The following is a 17,710-nucleotide window of genomic DNA, read 5'->3' as shown; positions in this document are numbered from 1 at the left end:
ATTCATGAATTAGAACTAACACGAACACGAAATAGAACTAACATGAATTAGAACTAACATAAGTTAGAACTAACACGAACACGAAATAGAACTAACATGAACTCCAATTAGACCTAACACAGACTTTTATTAGACCTAACACGAACTTTTATTAGACCTAACATAAAATTAGACCTAACACGAATTTTTATTAGACCTAACATAAAATTAGACTTAACACGAATTTTTTTTATTAGAACTAACACGAACTTTTATTAGACCTAACATGAAATTAGACTTAAACACAAATTTATATTAGACCTAACATGAAATCAGACTTAACATGAACTTTTAGTAGACCTAACACGAAATTTTAAGTCTAATTTCAATCATGTTAAATTCTTTTTAAGTCTAATTTAAATCATGGTAAGTCTAATTTATTTTTTTAAGTCTAATTTCATGTTAAGTCCAATTAAATTAGACTTAAAATAAGTTAAATTAGACATAACATGATTTAAATTAGACTTAAAAGAAATTAAATTAGTTCTAATAAAAGTTCGTGTTAGTTCTTATTGGAGTTCATGTTAGTTCTAATAAGAGTTCATGTTAGTTCTAAATAGACCTAACATGAAAGAGATAAGGACATTTTGAGGTTTTGTACCTTTTATCCTCTCTATGTTGAGTTGGAGGGTAATAATTGCAAAAAGAGGCTGCCACACAAGATGTCACACTTCTTGGGGTTGAACCATATAGGAAAAAAAATAAAGGGTTGTAACATATGAAGATATTACTTTTAGGACCTTAATATAGTTTTCCTTTTTTTTAAATCCACCGGTCCACCGTCCATGCTTCTAAAATAAGTCTCGCACCTGCAATACTTTAACTGAATTAGTCCTAGACCCACTTTCAAAATTTTTTATTTTGGATTACCGTCGAAACATTTTTAATCCAATACAATTAAACAAAAGTATTTTTTACCTATAAACCCAAAGCTTTACCCATATTTGTTTTTAAATTCAACCACTTTCAAAATAACCCTTAAGACCATCGCTTAATTACATTATATATTCTATATACTATATTGTAAAGTTGAGTAGAGTTTGCACTTTTCTACCTATAAACCAAGTATCTTACACCTATTTATTTCTTAAATCCACCATTTTACAAAGAGAGTTTTTTCACATAAACTTGAAGTTTTACCCACCTATTTTTAAGCTCGCATACTTCTAAAATTACTTCAGACTCAATATATTAGAACAATTATTTTTGGAGTAACTTTGTAATTTCAGTTTAGTATACAGTTTAGGTTGCTGTATTTTGTTTTAATGTGTTATATTTTTATTCTAATTGGTTAGGTAACAATGTATTTTTAAATAAAATGCTTAAACTATTATTTATTTTCGCTTTTCCATCCTAATTTTGTAGCATTTTGACTGAATTTAAAACACTTGTATATGCTTACATTTAGGGGGAAATGTGTCAAGGCCCAAAAAAAAAGATGATGTGGCCAGCCCCCCGTATTATTTTTTGGGTGACAAAGCCCCCAATACAACACTCACTTGTATTTCAGCTCTTATTTAGCTTTCCAACACAGCACAGTGACAAACATTTGTTCAAAACCCAAAATTGCCCTTAACCCATTTCGTTTCTTCTTCTTCTTTCTTCTTCTTCTTCTTCTTCACTTCTTTAGCCTCTTAGTTTTTGGGCTTTTCCTGCTTCTTCTTTCTTCTTCTTCTTCTTCTTCACTTCTTTAGCCTCTTAGTTTTTGGGCTTTTCCTTTGTTTCTTTCTTTCTTCTTCTTCACTTCTTTAGCCAGCCTCTTAGTTTTTGGGCTTTTCCTTTGTTTCTTTCTTTCTTCTTCTTCACTTCTTTAGCCTCTTAGTCTTCTGAAACACTATGTTCATCTTACTTCTTCTGAGACCCATTTCACTTCTTCTTCCTCTTCTCAGTTGAAGGTTTGAGTAAACAAGAAGATTTCAATTTCCTCAAGATACAGGTACTTTTATCCCTCTGTCCCTATGTTTTCCTCTTCCTTCTAAATTTTTTTCTTTTTTGTATGACGTTAAATTTTCTCTTTCATTCTATCACATTTTGCTTTTGGCCATGTTTTTTGTTCTACAGGTAACGTTTACATATTTATTATGTCGTTCCCCACAAAAAAGATGCATTATTTCCTTCTTTTTTTCTTCTTGGTTGTAAATTTCTCCTGTTCGACGCTACCGCCACCGGTGAGAAACCCAACGACAACATTTCAACAATCCTCGTCGAAGACGAAGGGATTATCGAATCCATGGTCATGGGTACAACCCCATCTTATTCATTAGAGTCCAAATTGGGAGACTGCAAACGCATTGCAGATGTTCGACGCGAGACCTTAAGGAGAATCACCGGCAGAAATCTCAACGACCTACCTCTTGATGGGTTCGATTACGCCTCCATCCTCAACCAGTGTTGCGAGATGCCGGTTGGGTTTGTCGCATTGCCCGTTGGCATCGCGGACCCGCTGTTTTTAGATGGGAGGACTTACTACGTGCCGATGGCCATGGCCGAGGGGTGTTTGGTTGCGAGCATGAACAGAAGGTGTAAGGCTATCGGGGAGTCAGGTGGGGCCCAAAGTGTTGTGCTTAGGGACGGAATGATGAGGGCCCTGATGGTGAGGTTTATGCTTAGGGTGCAAGCCCATTGGGGAGTCACGTATCATGTTTCATTGTTCAGTTGATTATACTATGTGTTTTTGTGGTTTGGTTGTACTTAGATCAAAATATAATGAAATTTATTGTGTCTATTTAGTAATCAATTTTGGTGTAATTTATTACAATTGTATGTAAAATGTATTATGGTTATCATGTAAATATGTGTAGGCTGTCTAAAAAATCAAAATAGATAGTTGATCCCCATCAAACACCGATGATGGAAGTTACAATCTGACGACTTCCAGAAGGCTGTAATTTGAAGACTTTCACGTAGATTAATGAAGGTTACAATCTGACGACCTTCACAACAACCGATGAAAGCTCTAGTTTAACAGTCTTCACAATCAACATCGGGAGTTACAATCTGACAACTCTCGTATTTTCGAGCAGCCAAGGCGAAGATCATTCAACAATGGTCTTTACAACGCTCTACAGAAGAGGCTATAAGTCAACTAGCCCCTTCTAAACGCGGAAGTCATCTCCGCGTTCCAATTCTTGAAACGCAGGCTACCCCCACGTTTCAATTCGTGAAACGCAGGCGACCCCCGCGTTTCAATTCTCGAAACACAGGCGACCCCCGCGTTTCCAATCCTCAGCAAACCAAACGCGGGCGGCCCTCGTGTTTTTCAACATCCAGCGGGTTCCCAACTCCGCGTCTCCAGTCTAAAACGTGAAGTTAGGGTCCTGAACGCCAACTTGGGCGTTGTTTGACTCATTCAACATGAGCTGAACGGTTCTAAAACTATTTTCCACGATTTGGGGGCGGTTACACCCCACTTAGGAGTGATTTAAGGGGCGGTTACACCCCCTTAATCCCCTATAAAAACAAGTAAACTCAACTGAGTTAAGGGTTGAAACTTCTTGGCTCGGATTGACGCTGGAGCTTGGCAGCAAAGAGAGGATCTTTGGAGCATTCTCGGATCTGGAGATCGACCACCGGAGCTTCCTTCTGGCCTTGGCTTATTAACCGATTTCCGGTTCAAATCAACTCTTTATAGAGTTCTTATAAACTCGTTCAGAGTTCTAAAACTTGCCACGCAAGTTCTCCACAATGTCAAATCGTGAGGAGAAGACATCGTTCTAGTGAATCAAAACGTCGGATCGTCAACGGAGAGCAAACTCGACGCGAGCATTCGAGGGAGGCACTTCATCGCCACCGTGAAGAACCCAGTTTTAAACAAAGAGGAGAATCCAGATCATTATCTTCTCTTTTATAATCGGAATCCAACTGTAATTGAGATTAAAGGAATACAAATCAATTTTCCTTTATTTTTTTTACTACAAATTTTCCACAAACAATATGTACAAGTTACGATAATATGTACATAATCTTGAACATGTTAACTCTCATCTGTATATGTTAACTTTCAGGTGTATATGTTAACGTTCAGGTTTATATGCTAACGTTCGCGTGAACATGTTAACTATCAGTTGTATATGTTAACTTTCATCTGCATATGTTAACTTTCTTACGAACATGTTATATTTCATCTCTGCACGCTAACTATCAGCTGAATATGTTAATTTTCAGCATAATATGATGAATGTTAACATGTTCAGTTGAAAGTTATCATGTTTTAAAGAAAGTTAACATATTATGGTGAAAGTTAACATGTAATAGTGAAGGTTAACATATTATGATGGAAGTTCTCATGTTCACCTGACAGTTAACATGTTATGACAAAGGTTAACATATTATTATGAAAATTAACATGTAACAATGAAAGTTAACATGTTATGATGAACGTTAACATGTTCAGCTGAAAAGTTAACATGTTATGATGAGAGTTAACATGTTATAGGATTTAATAGTGTATCGTAACTTGAAGATTATGTACACAATCTGTATATATTATGTACACAATAACCTCAAGATTATGTACATATTATGTACTATAATATTTATGTTTTGATACACATAATTTGTATACAATCTTAACATATTCAGTTTATTGTGCACATTAAGTTCTATTTGAATGAACTTGCACATATTTACATGACAGCCAAAATACACTTCACATACAATTACAATAACCAAAATTGATCACTAAATAGACAAAATATATTTTATTAATTTTTAATCTAAGTACAACCAAACCACAAGAACATATAGTATAATCAACTGAACAATGAAACATGACACGTTATAAGTTTGTAACGTGAATTGCAAGGTGAATTACAAGCAATTCATGACACATACATCTTCTTCATATTTTCTTCTGCAAGCTCACCCATCAAATTCATTTCTTCTCCTCATTTTCATAACCTCATCCAAGCAATAACAAGCTTCATGTTCTTGTTTATTCAACTTTAACTCTGTTTGAGTTTGGAAATTACCTCATGACTTCTCAGTCTCATAATACTTTTCAATCAATTTATCCTTCAAATTCAAGTTTCTCCTCAAATCAGTGAGTTCTTCTCTCATAAGTGGAAATAATTGAGTTCCCACACTATACACAAGGTTGTCAAACCACTCCTGAAATCTACAACCATCATTCTGAAATTATGTACAAAAACAAAATCAAAATCAAGTTAAATCATGAATCATAAATCACAGCCACTTGAGCAAAAAATTAATAATAAATTCAAGATTACTTACATGAGGATTTTCATTAGTCATAAAAGTGTAATACGCACACATACATGAGGACTTTCATCATAATATATTAACCTTCACTATCACATGTTAACTTTCACCATAATACGTTAATTTTCTTCAAAACATGTTAACTTTCAACTGAACATGTTAACGTTCATCATATTATGCTAAAAATTAACATATTCAGCTGATAGTTAGCATGCAGAGATGAAATATAACATGTTCGTAAGAAAGTTAACATATACAGATGAAAGTTAACATATATAACTGATAGTTAACATGTTCACGTGAACGTTAGCATATAAACCTGAACGTTAACATATATACCTGAAAGTTAACATTTATAGATGAGAGTTAACATGTTCAAGATTATGTGCATATTATCGTAACTTGTACATATTCACATGACAACCACAATACGTTTTATGTACAATTGCAATAAATTACACTAAAATTAATCACTAAATAGACACAATATATTTTATTAAATTTTGATTTAAGTACAACTAAACAATAATAACACATAGTATAATCAACTAAACAATGAAACATGACATGTGACTCCCCAATGGCCTTGCACCCTAAGTATAAACCTCACCGTCGGGGCCCTCGTCATCCCATCCCTAAGCACAACACGTACTCTAGGCCCCACCTGACTCCCTGATGGCCTTACACCCTCTGTTCGTGCTCGCAACCAAACACCCTTCGATCGTGGCCATCGGCATGTAGTAAGTCCTCTCATCCAAAACCAGTGGGTCCACGATGCCAACGGGCAATGCGACGAACCTAATCGACATCTCGCAGTACTAGCTGAGGATGGAGCGGCATAATCGAACCCATCAAAAGGTAGGTCGTTGAGATTTCTGCCGGTGATTCTCCTTAAGGCCTCGTGTCGAACACCTACAGTGCGTTTGCAGTCTCCTAATTTGGACTCCAATGAATAAGATGGTGTTGTACCCATGATCACGGATTCGATGATCTCTTCGTCTTCGACGGGGATTGTTGAAATGACGCTATTGGGTTTCTCACTGGCGGCGGCAGCGTCGAACAGAAGAAATTTACAACAAAGAAGAAAAAAAGAAGGAAAAAATGCATCTTTTTTGTGGGGAACGACATAATAAATATGTAAATGTTACCTGTAGAACAAAAAACATGGCCAAAAGCAAAATGTGATAGAATGAAAGAGAAAATTTGGCGTCATACAAAAAAGAAAAAAAATAGAAGGAAGAGGAAAACATAGGGACAGAGGGATAAAAGTGCCTATATCTTGAGGAAATTGAGATCCTCTTGTTTACTCCTACCTTCAACAGAGAAGAGGAAGAAGAAGTGAAATGGGTCTCAGAAGAAGTAAGATGAACAGAGTACTTCAGAAAACTAAGAGGCTAAAGAAGTGAAGAAGAAGAAAGAAAGAAACAAAGGAAAAGCCCAAAAACTAAGAGGCTAGCTAAAGAAGTGAAGAAGAAGAAAGAAAGAAACAAAGGAAAAGCCCAAAAACTAAGAGGCTAAAGAAGTGAAGAAGAAGAAGAAGAAGAAAGAAGAAGAAGAAGAAACGAAATGGGTTAAGGGCACTTTTGAGTTTTGAACAAATGTTTGTCACTGTGTTGTGTTGGAAACCTAAATAGGGGCTGAAACACAAGTGGATGTTGTATTAGGGTGGCCACATCCTCTATTTTTTTGGGGGTCCTTGAAATATTTTTTCCTTAATCTATCTAGATGTATACTCAATTACATAATATATTTTTTAATTTAAAACACTCAACATACGCTTCTTGGATATATATTCTACACTTCACATTTATTTTTGAAACTTATTGGATAGTGGTCAAATTCATTTCAACCTTAAGAACTACAATTTCAAATTGTTGTTTACTTATCTACCTTGCAACTATGGTTACAGCTCATGCATTTGAGCCATGCCCTGTATCTTACATTTTTACAAGTTTGTCATATCTCGTATTCCTACTCATACTTGTACACCTTTTTACAAGTTTGTTGTATCTCGTAGTTGTATCTTGTAGTTGTACTCGTACTTGCACATGTACTCATACCCGCACAACTTAGATATACAATGTAAGTTGACACCTTTTGCTATAATTTGTTATATATTTGTTCTATGGTTAGGTGTATAACTTATTTGTATCGCAAATGCTTAAAAATATTATTGTTCGACTTTTTCAAACAAATGTCGCGACATTAGGCGGGTCAATTTAGCTGCAATGGTATTTTGAAAATTTTAATTCAAAATAAATTTAAGCATTGTTCATAGGGTAGTAAAACTATTCATGCTACAGTAGTTTTCATGCTCTCTTTTATATGTTTTTTAGTGGACCCGCCTCTCCTTCCTTCTCTTTTACCTTGGTTGTTTATCACATAGTATTTGCACATTATCACATAGTATTTGCACATACTTTTCACGCGTGCATGACACCATATTAGTCCTTATAGAGAGAGAGTTCTGGTTGCAGGGAACATCTATCCTCTCGTATCTCTTGCATGCCGCATATCAACCCTTGCACATACTTTTCATGTATTACAAAATACTCGAAGGTCTGATCATCTTGTCATCTCATTCCCAACTGTAGAACCCCATATTTTATTAGAAGTATATGTGAATTATTAGTGATAAATAATTCTATTTGTGGTAAAAGACTTGAGGTCATGAATATACTTGATAACAAGTCATTAGATATGTATGAGTGTGATTTCATAGAGTTTTGTGCGTTGGTTTTGGCTGAATAGCAAAACATGCACGAAATCTAGAATTTGTGTCTGCTTAGTCGACTTATGAGTCGACTCATGAGTCGACTAATGAGTCGACTGATGAGTCGACCTATGAGTCGACTGATGAGTCGACCTATGAGTCGACTGACGGGCTAATTTCGGGTTTTCTTTTAGTTACGGGTTTGGTTGGGTTTTGTTCGGGTTTTAACCGTAATATAAATATACTATTTAACCCGAAACCAACCCAAAAACCCATCAGAACCCCAGAGAAACCCTAGCCCCTCTCTCCCCTCAAACCCTAGTTCGTTTTGGTGGTTTTAGAAGAGTTTCGGAGGAGTTTTCAGCGGGATCTTTGTGGTGATGTCAAAGGGGATCGTCCTCTCATCGGATACAGGAGTTTACAGCACATCAGAGGCGAGTAACATCTCGCCAAATTCTACACCCACTGTTTGTATAGCTTTTCTTGAGTTTTATTTCGGATTTTTGAGCCTAAAACGTATTTTTGTGCATAAAAATGGATACTTTACATTATGAGATGCAAGATCTATAATTTTCAGTTATAAAAAGCTCACAAATGAATTTGTAAATTAAGATCCAGATCTGGAAATTTGTTTAAACATGAGATTCAATATGATTTACTATTTTTAATACGTTTTTAAACATGTTTATATGATTAAGGTTTTAATGTAAGTGATTACATGCAAACCCCTTTAGTTTCTGTTGATACTCATGAGTTAGAATCGGAAATATATTGCTGGACATGATTAAAGAGAATTTTAGTTAACATTTTTCGCAAATAATCATCGAAAGCAGAATACTGGGGATTTTCTACTTAGTCGACCAATGAGTCGACTCATGAGTCGACTTATGAGCCGACTGATGAGTCGACCAATGAGTCGACTGATGGGAAAAATCTCAGTTTTGTGTGCTTTGTCTGGTCGACTTATGAGTCGACTGATGAGTCGACCAATGAGTCGACTGATGAGGAGTTTTCTTCTTTTGTATTTCTTTGTGGGTCTGTTGGGTTTTGTATCGGGTCTAACCTCTCATATATGATATCTCCTACCCGAGAACACCTTCAAAACTCAAAACCCTAGCCCCCATCTCTCCCTCTCAAACCCTAGCTTGGATTTTTCATTACATGTGAGATGTCATGCAGACACTAGTTTAGTTTACACACCGAGACGTGTGTGAAAATTTGTGAAGATTATCTTATTACATATCACTTTGATATTAGCATAGTTTGTTCAGTCCTCGTGTTGGACTATAATCCATTGAAGTCCTTGTGTTGGACTATAATCCATTGAAGTCCTCGTGTTGGACTATAATCCATTCCAGTCCTCGTGTTGGACATTTACCTATTAGTCCATGTGTTGGATGCTAGTTTAGACCTTGAGTTGACACTATACTTGCATAGGCTGGACACGACATTTATATGAGTTGATACGACACCGAAATCAAGTCTGAGATGATTTGCCTTCTTTTATTAATGTTCTTGTATTAGATTTTGGGTTTGGTATTTAGGGAGGTACAATTTGAGATACAAGGTATATAGATGAGGGTTTCCTTGTTTGGATTATTTCGCTCGACGTACCTATGCTCGTGTTGTAACTTCCTAAATAGGATTTGTGATTATATATATATATATATATATATGTGTGTGTGTGTGTGTGTGTGTGTGTGTGTTACTCCCCCTTTCAGGTAACGAGCCAGGAGCCCGGAGAGTCGCAGGTTGATGGCGAGGCACTCTAGCTTTAGCTATTCTATTATAGTTATATTTTACTTTTGAGCTCCACTGTAGGCTTTTATTTAGACATTTTAAGAGTTTATTTCTAGAAGTTGTAAAGGTTTTGTGCCTTATTTCTTTTTATTCAGACATTTGTATTTGAGACTTGTTGAGAAGTTTTCATTTCAGACATTGACTTATACTTCGGTATGTTAGATGATGAAATATTAATTTGATCTCTATTATTTCATCAGTTGACTCTTGTATTATCTTTTACTTGCTTTTGTACCTACACTTATTATTTGATTCTACTAGATAGATGTTAATTGTGATGGTGAAACATGTTATTGCACGGTGTGGTGTATGGCAGGTTTGACATTCTTGGTTTCACCTTGGACTGCAGCCTTGTGTGAACCCAGGGGCGTCACAGTTGATATCAGAGATTTAGTTCCAGTATCCTTAGGATCATCCTGTGTCGAGTCGTGGAGCTAGGATAGAGTTTCTTAGGATTCATGTATAGAGTCCGTAAGGATTCCCTAGTATGAGTGAGGACGATATATGCGTATATCTCAAAAATTAAGGATATTTTTTTATGACAACTATTTTGTGTAAACTTAAAGTATTTGAGTGAATACTAAATTATTGTGAAAATCATATTGTGATATGCTATGTATGTGTATATGTCTATTTGGACTCATAAACTCTTGTTTTCTTATGAACAGAGAGATGGCAGGACGTGGTAGACCTCGTACTCAGAGAGCTGGACAGGCAGAGTCGCAGCAGGCTCCACCTGAGCCACAATAAGCTCAACCCGAGCTACAGCAGGCACCACCCGAGCCGCAGCAGGCTCCACAGTACCTTATTGATCTAATGGCTCCCATCGTAGCTAGGATGGCAGCAATTGAGGAGCTTGTGACGAGTCATATCGCGCCACCGACACCACCACCACCACCACCAGCAGATCAGCTACAAGAGATACCAACCATCCCTATCAGCGAGAGACCCCCAGAGGCCGCACCTACAGTCATTCCACCAGCAGTCCCAGACAGAGCCACAGAGCAGGAGGCTTGGCTCCGTATGGTTGAGAGGTTTCAGAAGATGAGAGCACCAGAGTTCCAGGGGTCAGCAGATCCGCTTACAGACCACAAGTGGAAGGAGGATGTGAGTAACACCCTCGACATACTTAATGTGGATTCAGTACAAAAGCAGCGATTGACGTCCTACAGTCTGAAGGGAGTCGTCGGGAGGTGGTATAGGCTCCAGTTCACTCCAGAGCATCGGATGACCCTCACATGGGAGGATTTCGTCTACTTCTTTGATGGACAGTATATTTCTTCTGCCGCACGGACTGGGAAGGAGCTTGAGTTGTCCCGGTTGACTCAGGGGGATATGTCAGTAGCAGATTTTAAGAGCAGATTTATGGAGTTGCTACACTTCATAGGCATGTGGCAGACGGGAGAGCGACAGGCTCAGATGTTCCTAGCAGGGCTTCGCCCTAATCTCCGTCGTTACCTCGTCTCGAGGAAGTTCTATTCAGTTCGGGAGGTAGCTGAGGCCGCCACTTCTCAAGAGATTGAGACTGTCTTGTTTCAGAAGGATAAGGAAGGGAAGACCAAGGTAGTACAGACCGGGGATAAGGGGAAGAACAATAGGCCTTTTTCTGGATCCTAGCAGCAGCAGCAAGGTCCTCATAAGAAGGGACCCCATCATGATCAGAGAGCGCATTAGCAGTGCAAGTTTTAGGGAGCTTGTTTTAACTGTCGCAAGGTCGGATATAAGGCATCGGAGTGCCGTAGCGCACCAGTAGGAGCTCAGCAGGGCAAGGGCCCGAACCAGCAGCAGCAGCGACAGCAGGGCAGAGTTCAGGGCCAGCAGGCGAGACTTGAGGCACCGCCAGCAGCACAGAGGACTAAGGGGAAGATTCATGCAGTTCAGGAGGTTCCTCAGGGGCAGATAGTACCGTATTCTCCAGCACTAGTAGCAGAGCAGTCTCCAGCCACAGGTAGGGTATATGCGGTAGTACCGCATGATCATGGAGCTAACGGAGCAGTGGTGGAGGGTACGTTTCTTGTGAATTCTTTTCCTGCCCGTATTCTCTTCGATTCGGGAGCTTCGTATTCCTTCATTTTGCATGATTTTATATCTAGACTCCAGCTCGTAGCACAACCATTAGACACCCCTTTATCAGTTTCCACCCCTTTAGGTGAGATATCGCTTCTGGAGAGCGTTTGTAGGAGGTGTACTATCAGTCTAGATGAGTCGGAGTTTGTGGTTGATTTGATAGTGTTGCATATATCCGAGTTCGATGTCATCCTTGGTATGGATTGGTTGTCTTCCTACCATATTAGTATTGACTGCTTTGCGAAGACAGTCAATTTGCGGGCGTCCGACGGGTCCGAGATGATTGTGGCAACCTCTCAGGGTAACCATTTTGCGGAGTCATTTTTGGCGTACATCGAGGAGGTGATGCGACGGGATCAGGGTGTTGATTTATTAGATACATCGAGGAGGTGATGCGACGGGATCAGGGTGTTGATTTATTAGAGACTAGAGTTGTCTCAGAGTATTAGGATGTCTTTCAGGACATACCTGGATTACCTCCTGTGAGAGAGGTTGAGTTTTGTATTGAGTTGTAGCCAGGCACAGCCCCGATATCCCGCGCACCCTATCGCATGGAACCAGCTAAGATGAGGAAGCTTCAGACCCAGTTAGACGAGTTATTAGCTCAGGGTTTTATTCGTCGGAGTCATTCTTCGTGAGGCGCACCGGTCCTCTTCGTGAAGAAGAAGGACGGTAGTATGAGATTGTGCATTGATTATAGGGAGTTAAACAAGATCACTATCCGGAATAGGTACCCATTGCCTAGGATTGATGACTTGTTCGACCAGCTGCAGGGAGCGTAGTTCTTCTTGAAGATTGATTTTCGTTCTGGCTATCATCAGTTGCGGGTTCGGGAGATGGATATTCCCAAGACAGCCTTTCTTACTCGATATGGATCTTTCAAGTTCATGGTCATGCCATTCGAACTGACCAATGCACCCGCGGTATTCATAGACTTGATGAACCAGGTTTTCCATCCCTTCTTAGATCAGTTCGTGATTGTTTTTATCGACGACATCCTCATTTATTCGAGATCGGAGGCATACCATGAGGAGCACCTACGATTAGCTTTGAGGACTCTGCATGAGCATCAGTTGTATGTCAAGTTCAGCAAGTGTGAATTTTGGCTTTCAGAAGTCAGATTTCTTGACCACGTTATCAGTAGAGAGGGCATAGCAGTAGACCCGGCTAAGGTGACAGCAGTTCTTGACTGGGAACCGCCGAAGACGATGACAGAGATTCGTAGCTTCTTGGGCTTAGCCGGCTATTACAGGAAGTTCATCCAGGACTTCTCGAAGATTTCGATGCCACTTACACGCCTTACGAAGAAGGGTGTACAGTTCATTTGGAGTATAGAGTGCTAGAAGGCCTTTGATATCTTGAAAACTAAGTTGACTTCAGCACCAGTTTTCACTATTCCGAGTAGCGACAGGACGTTCATCGTCTACACAGATGCATCATTGGCATGTTTAGGAGGTGTATTGATGCAGACTCAGAGAGTAGTACCATATATATCACGGCAGTTGAGGGTGCATGAGCAGAACTATCCCACTCATGATTTGGAGTTAACAGCAGTGGTATTTGCATTGAAGTCGTGGAGGCACTATTTGTATGGAGTGCAGTTTGAGTTGTTCACAGACCATCAGAGTCTGAAGTATCTTTTCTCTCAGAAGGAACTCAACCAGAGACAGAGGAGATGGATTGAGTTTATCAAGGACTACGATTTCGCGATTCAGTATCATCCCGGGAAGGCGAACGTCGTAGCAGATGCTTTGAGTAGGAAGCGTCGATATCGGGTTGCGGCTTTGAGGTGTTCATTGTATAGAGATCTTCTTACTCTTAGCCAGTTTGATTTCAGACCCGAGATTGGTGAAGCCAGTGCATTTTGGGGAGCTATGTCAGTTCATCCATCTTGGAGTACCAGAGTAGTTAGAGCTCAGCTGGAAGACTCTTGGATTCAAATCCGAAAGGAGGAGATTTCCAAAGAGCCTAAGGCTGATTGGACCATTGGAGCAGATGGAGGTCTACGGATGAAGGGTAGGCTAGTTATGCCATCCAGTACCGAGCTGAAGAGAGAGTTATTTGATGAGGCATATTGTACTAGGTATACAGTACATCCAGAGACCACTAAGATATATAAGGACTTGAAGAGACACTTCTGGTGGAGTGGTATGCGTTGAGAGATTGCAGAGTATGTGGCTAAGTGTTTTACCTGTCAGCAGGTGAAGGCATAGCATCAGAGACCGGCAGGAACACTTTAGCCTTTACCCATCCCAGAGTGGAAGTGGGCGGACATTTCTATGGATTTCATTGTAGGGTTGCCGAAGTCGAAGAAGGGGAACGACTCAATTTGGGTGATTGTGGATCGGTTGACGAAGTCAGCCCATTTTATTCCAGTGAGGACTACTTATACCGCTGAGGCATACGCGAGGATATTCATTCGGGAGATATATCGACTTCATGGAGTTCCAGACACGATCGTGTCAGACCGAGGTTCAGTGTTTACTTCACATTTTTGTAGGAGTTTCCAAGATTCGCTCGACAGCAGGTTATCTTACAGTAGTGTATTCCACCCACAAACGGATGGTCAGACGGAGAGGGTGAACCAGGTGTTAGAGGACATGTTGCGGCCTTGTGTCATTGACTTTCAGGGCAGCTGGGAGGAGAATATTTCACTGATAGAGTTCGCTTATAACAATAGTTATCAAGCGACGATCGGTATGGCCCCATATGAGGCATTGTACGGGAGACCTTGTAGATCACCGATATGTTGGGCAGAGCCGGAGGATAGCTTAATGCTTGGATCAGAGCTAGTGAGGCAGACTACTGAAAAGGTAGCCTTGATCAGAGAGAGGATTCTAGCCGCCCAGAGTCGGCAGAAGAGCTATGCAGATAAGAGACGAAGATCCTTGGAGTTTCAGGTTGGAGATGCGGTTATGCTGAAGGTTTCGCCTATGAAAGGCGTTTAGCGATTCGGAAGACGGGGGAAGCTTGCACCGAGATATATTGGACCCTTCTGGATTTTAGAACACATTGGAGTTGTGTCATACAGACTAGATCTTCCAGCATCGATGTCTAGTATACACAATGTATTTCATGTTTCTATGCTCAAGAAACACTTGCATGATGAGGAGCAGCAGTGAGTATTGGATGCACCAGAGATTGAGCTTCAGGAGGATTTGACTACTATTAAGATTCCAATTGGTATTCTTGCCAGGGAGGACAAGAGGCTTAGAAACAAAGTGATTCATTTAGTGAAAGTTCGGTGCAACCGAAGAGGCGTTGGTGAGATTTCTTGGGAGCGCGAAGAGGACATGCGTCGTGACTATCCACACATGTTTAAGCAGGTAAATTAAAGCTTTTTGTATGATTTATATATGGCTTATAGATTCAATTATGGCGATGTTTATACTAAATTAAAGCTTTTTGTATGATTTATATATGGCTTATAGATTCAATTATGGCGATGTTTATACTTAACACTAAAATGAGGGTATTACCACTTTATGGCTTATAGATTCAATTATGGCGATGTTTATACTTAACACTAAAATGAGGGTATTACCACTTATCTTCTAAGTACTTGGAACATATGGTATATATATGAGGGGTTCCTTGTTTGGATTTTTCGCTTGATGTACTTGTTCCATCTAGTTAGGGGTTAAGTGGGGGTAGTTACATTTTAGATGGTTAAGTGTAGACATCGAATATGATTTTTCGAGAGCGCGAAGATGATACGTAGTGCTACTTCCTGCATTTATTGAGGAAGTGAATTGATTTATGTGCATGAGTATTTGTGTGATTATAATTAGATTTAACACTAGGATGAGGATATTTCCACTCAATTTTTAACCTTTTGGAACACATGGTATATATATGGGGGGTTCCTTGTTTGGATTTTTTACCCGACGTACTAGTTCCATTTGATTAAGGGTTGAGTGGGAATATAGTCATTCTGGATTGTTAAATATAAATATCATTTTATGCTCGTCTAGAGTGATACTATTTGTTTGAATGTGCTTTCTAAATTTCGAGGAAGGAATTCTTTTAAGGGGGGAAGAATGTAGAACCCCGTATTTTATTAGAAGTATATGTGAATTATTAGTGATAAATAATTCTATTTGTGGTAAATGACTTGAGGTCATGAATATACTTGATAACAAGTCATTAGATATGTATGAGTGTGATTTCATAGAGTTTTGTGCGTTGGTTTTGGCTGAATAGCAAAACATGCACGAAATCTGGAATTTGTGTCTGCTCAGTCGACTTATGAGTCGACTCATGAGTCGACTGATGAGTCAACCTATGAGTCGACTGACGGGATGATTTCGGGTTTTCTTTTAGGTGCGGGTTTGGTTGGGTTTTGTTCGGGTTTTAACCGTAATATATATATATATATATCATTTACCCGAAACCAACCCAAAAACCCATCAGAACCCCAGAGAAACCCTAGCCCCTCTCTCCCCTCAAACCCTAGTTCGTTTTGGTGACTTTAGAAGAGGATCTTTGTGGTGATGTCAAAGGGGATCGTCCTCTCATCGGATACAGGAGTTTACAGCACATCAGAGGCGAGTAACATCTCGCCAAATCCTACACCCACTGTTTGTATAGCTTTTCTTGAGTTTTATTTCGAATTTTTGAGCCTAAAACGTATTTTTGTGCATAAAAATAGATACTTTACATTATGAGATGCAAGATCTATAATTTTCAGTTATAAAAAGCTCACAAACGAATTTGTAAATTAAGATCCAGATCTGAAATTTTGTTTAAACATGAGATTCAATGTGATTTACTATTTTCAATACGTTTTTAAACATGTTTATATGATTAAGGTTTTAATGTAAGTGATCACATGCAAGCCCCTTTAGTTTCTGTTGATACTCATGAGTTAGAATCGGAAATATATTGCTGGACATGATTAAAGAGAATTTTAGTTAACGTTTTTCGCAGATAATCATCGAAAGTAGAATACTGGGGATTTTCTGCTCAGTCGACCAATGAGTCGACTCATGAGTCGACCAATGAGTCGACTGATGGGAAAAATCTCAGTTTTTTGTGCTTTGTCTGGTCGACTTATGAGTCGACTGATGAGTCGATCAATGAGTCGACTGATAAAGAGTTTTCTTCTTTTGTATTTCTTCAGTTTGGATCTGTTTGAGTTATTTCAGTTTAACTGAAATTGTTTATGTTTATTATTGCTGCGTGCTTAAATATGAACGAGGCGTCGCCTCGAATGACGGGTATTAGAAACTAATGTATAACCTGCATCATTACATGTGAGATGTCATGCAGACACTAGTTTAGTTTACACACCGAGACGTGTGTGAAAATTTGTGAAGATTATCTTATTATATATCACTTTGATATTAGCATAGTTTGTTCAGTCCTCGTGTTGGACTATAATCCATTGAAGTCCTTGTGTTGGACTATAATCCATTGAAGTCCTCGTGTTGGACTATAATCCATTCCAGTCCTCGTGTTGGACATTTACCTATTAGTCCATGTGTTGGATGCTAGTTTAGACCTTGAGTTGACATTATACTTGCATAGGCTGGACACGACATTTATATGAGTTGATACGACACCGAAATCAAGTCTGAGATGATTTACCTTCTTTTATTAATGTTCTTGTATTAGATTTTGGGTTTGGTATGTAGGGAGGTACAATTTGAGATACAAGGTATATACATGAGGGTTTCCTTATTTGGATTATTTCGCTCGACGTACCTATGCTCGTGTTGTAACTTCCTAAATACTAAAATCATCTTATACATAGGTATTTACAATCTGAGCTACATGGTATATACATGAGGGTTTTCTTGTTTGGATTATTTCGCTCGACGTACTTATGCTCACGTTGCAAATATCTAAATAGGATTTGTGATTTTATAT

The 17,710-nt window shown here is 38.9% G+C and overlaps 1 protein-coding gene across 1 annotated transcript; it reads left to right on the top strand.

The window, feature by feature from the left end:
• LOC109842107 (3-hydroxy-3-methylglutaryl-coenzyme A reductase-like) lies at positions 2,270-2,698 on the top strand. The gene has a single exon (XM_020411019.1). The coding sequence runs from the start codon at positions 2,270-2,272 to the stop codon at positions 2,696-2,698; it is 429 nt and encodes a 142-aa protein (XP_020266608.1).

The sequence above is a fragment of the Asparagus officinalis genome, chromosome 5, assembly GCF_001876935.1.
Source record: "Asparagus officinalis chromosome 5, Aspof.V1, whole genome shotgun sequence".
Classification (NCBI taxonomy): domain Eukaryota; kingdom Viridiplantae; phylum Streptophyta; class Magnoliopsida; order Asparagales; family Asparagaceae; genus Asparagus; species Asparagus officinalis.
Note: the sequence above shows the minus strand (reverse complement) of the source record. Positions and strands in the feature narration are given on the sequence as shown.

Bases quoted from the DNA above. Each gene is read 5' to 3' on its own strand.
- LOC109842107 (XM_020411019.1), top strand. From the start codon at position 2,270: ATGGTCATGGGTACAACCCCATCTTATTCATTAGAGTCCAAATTGGGA.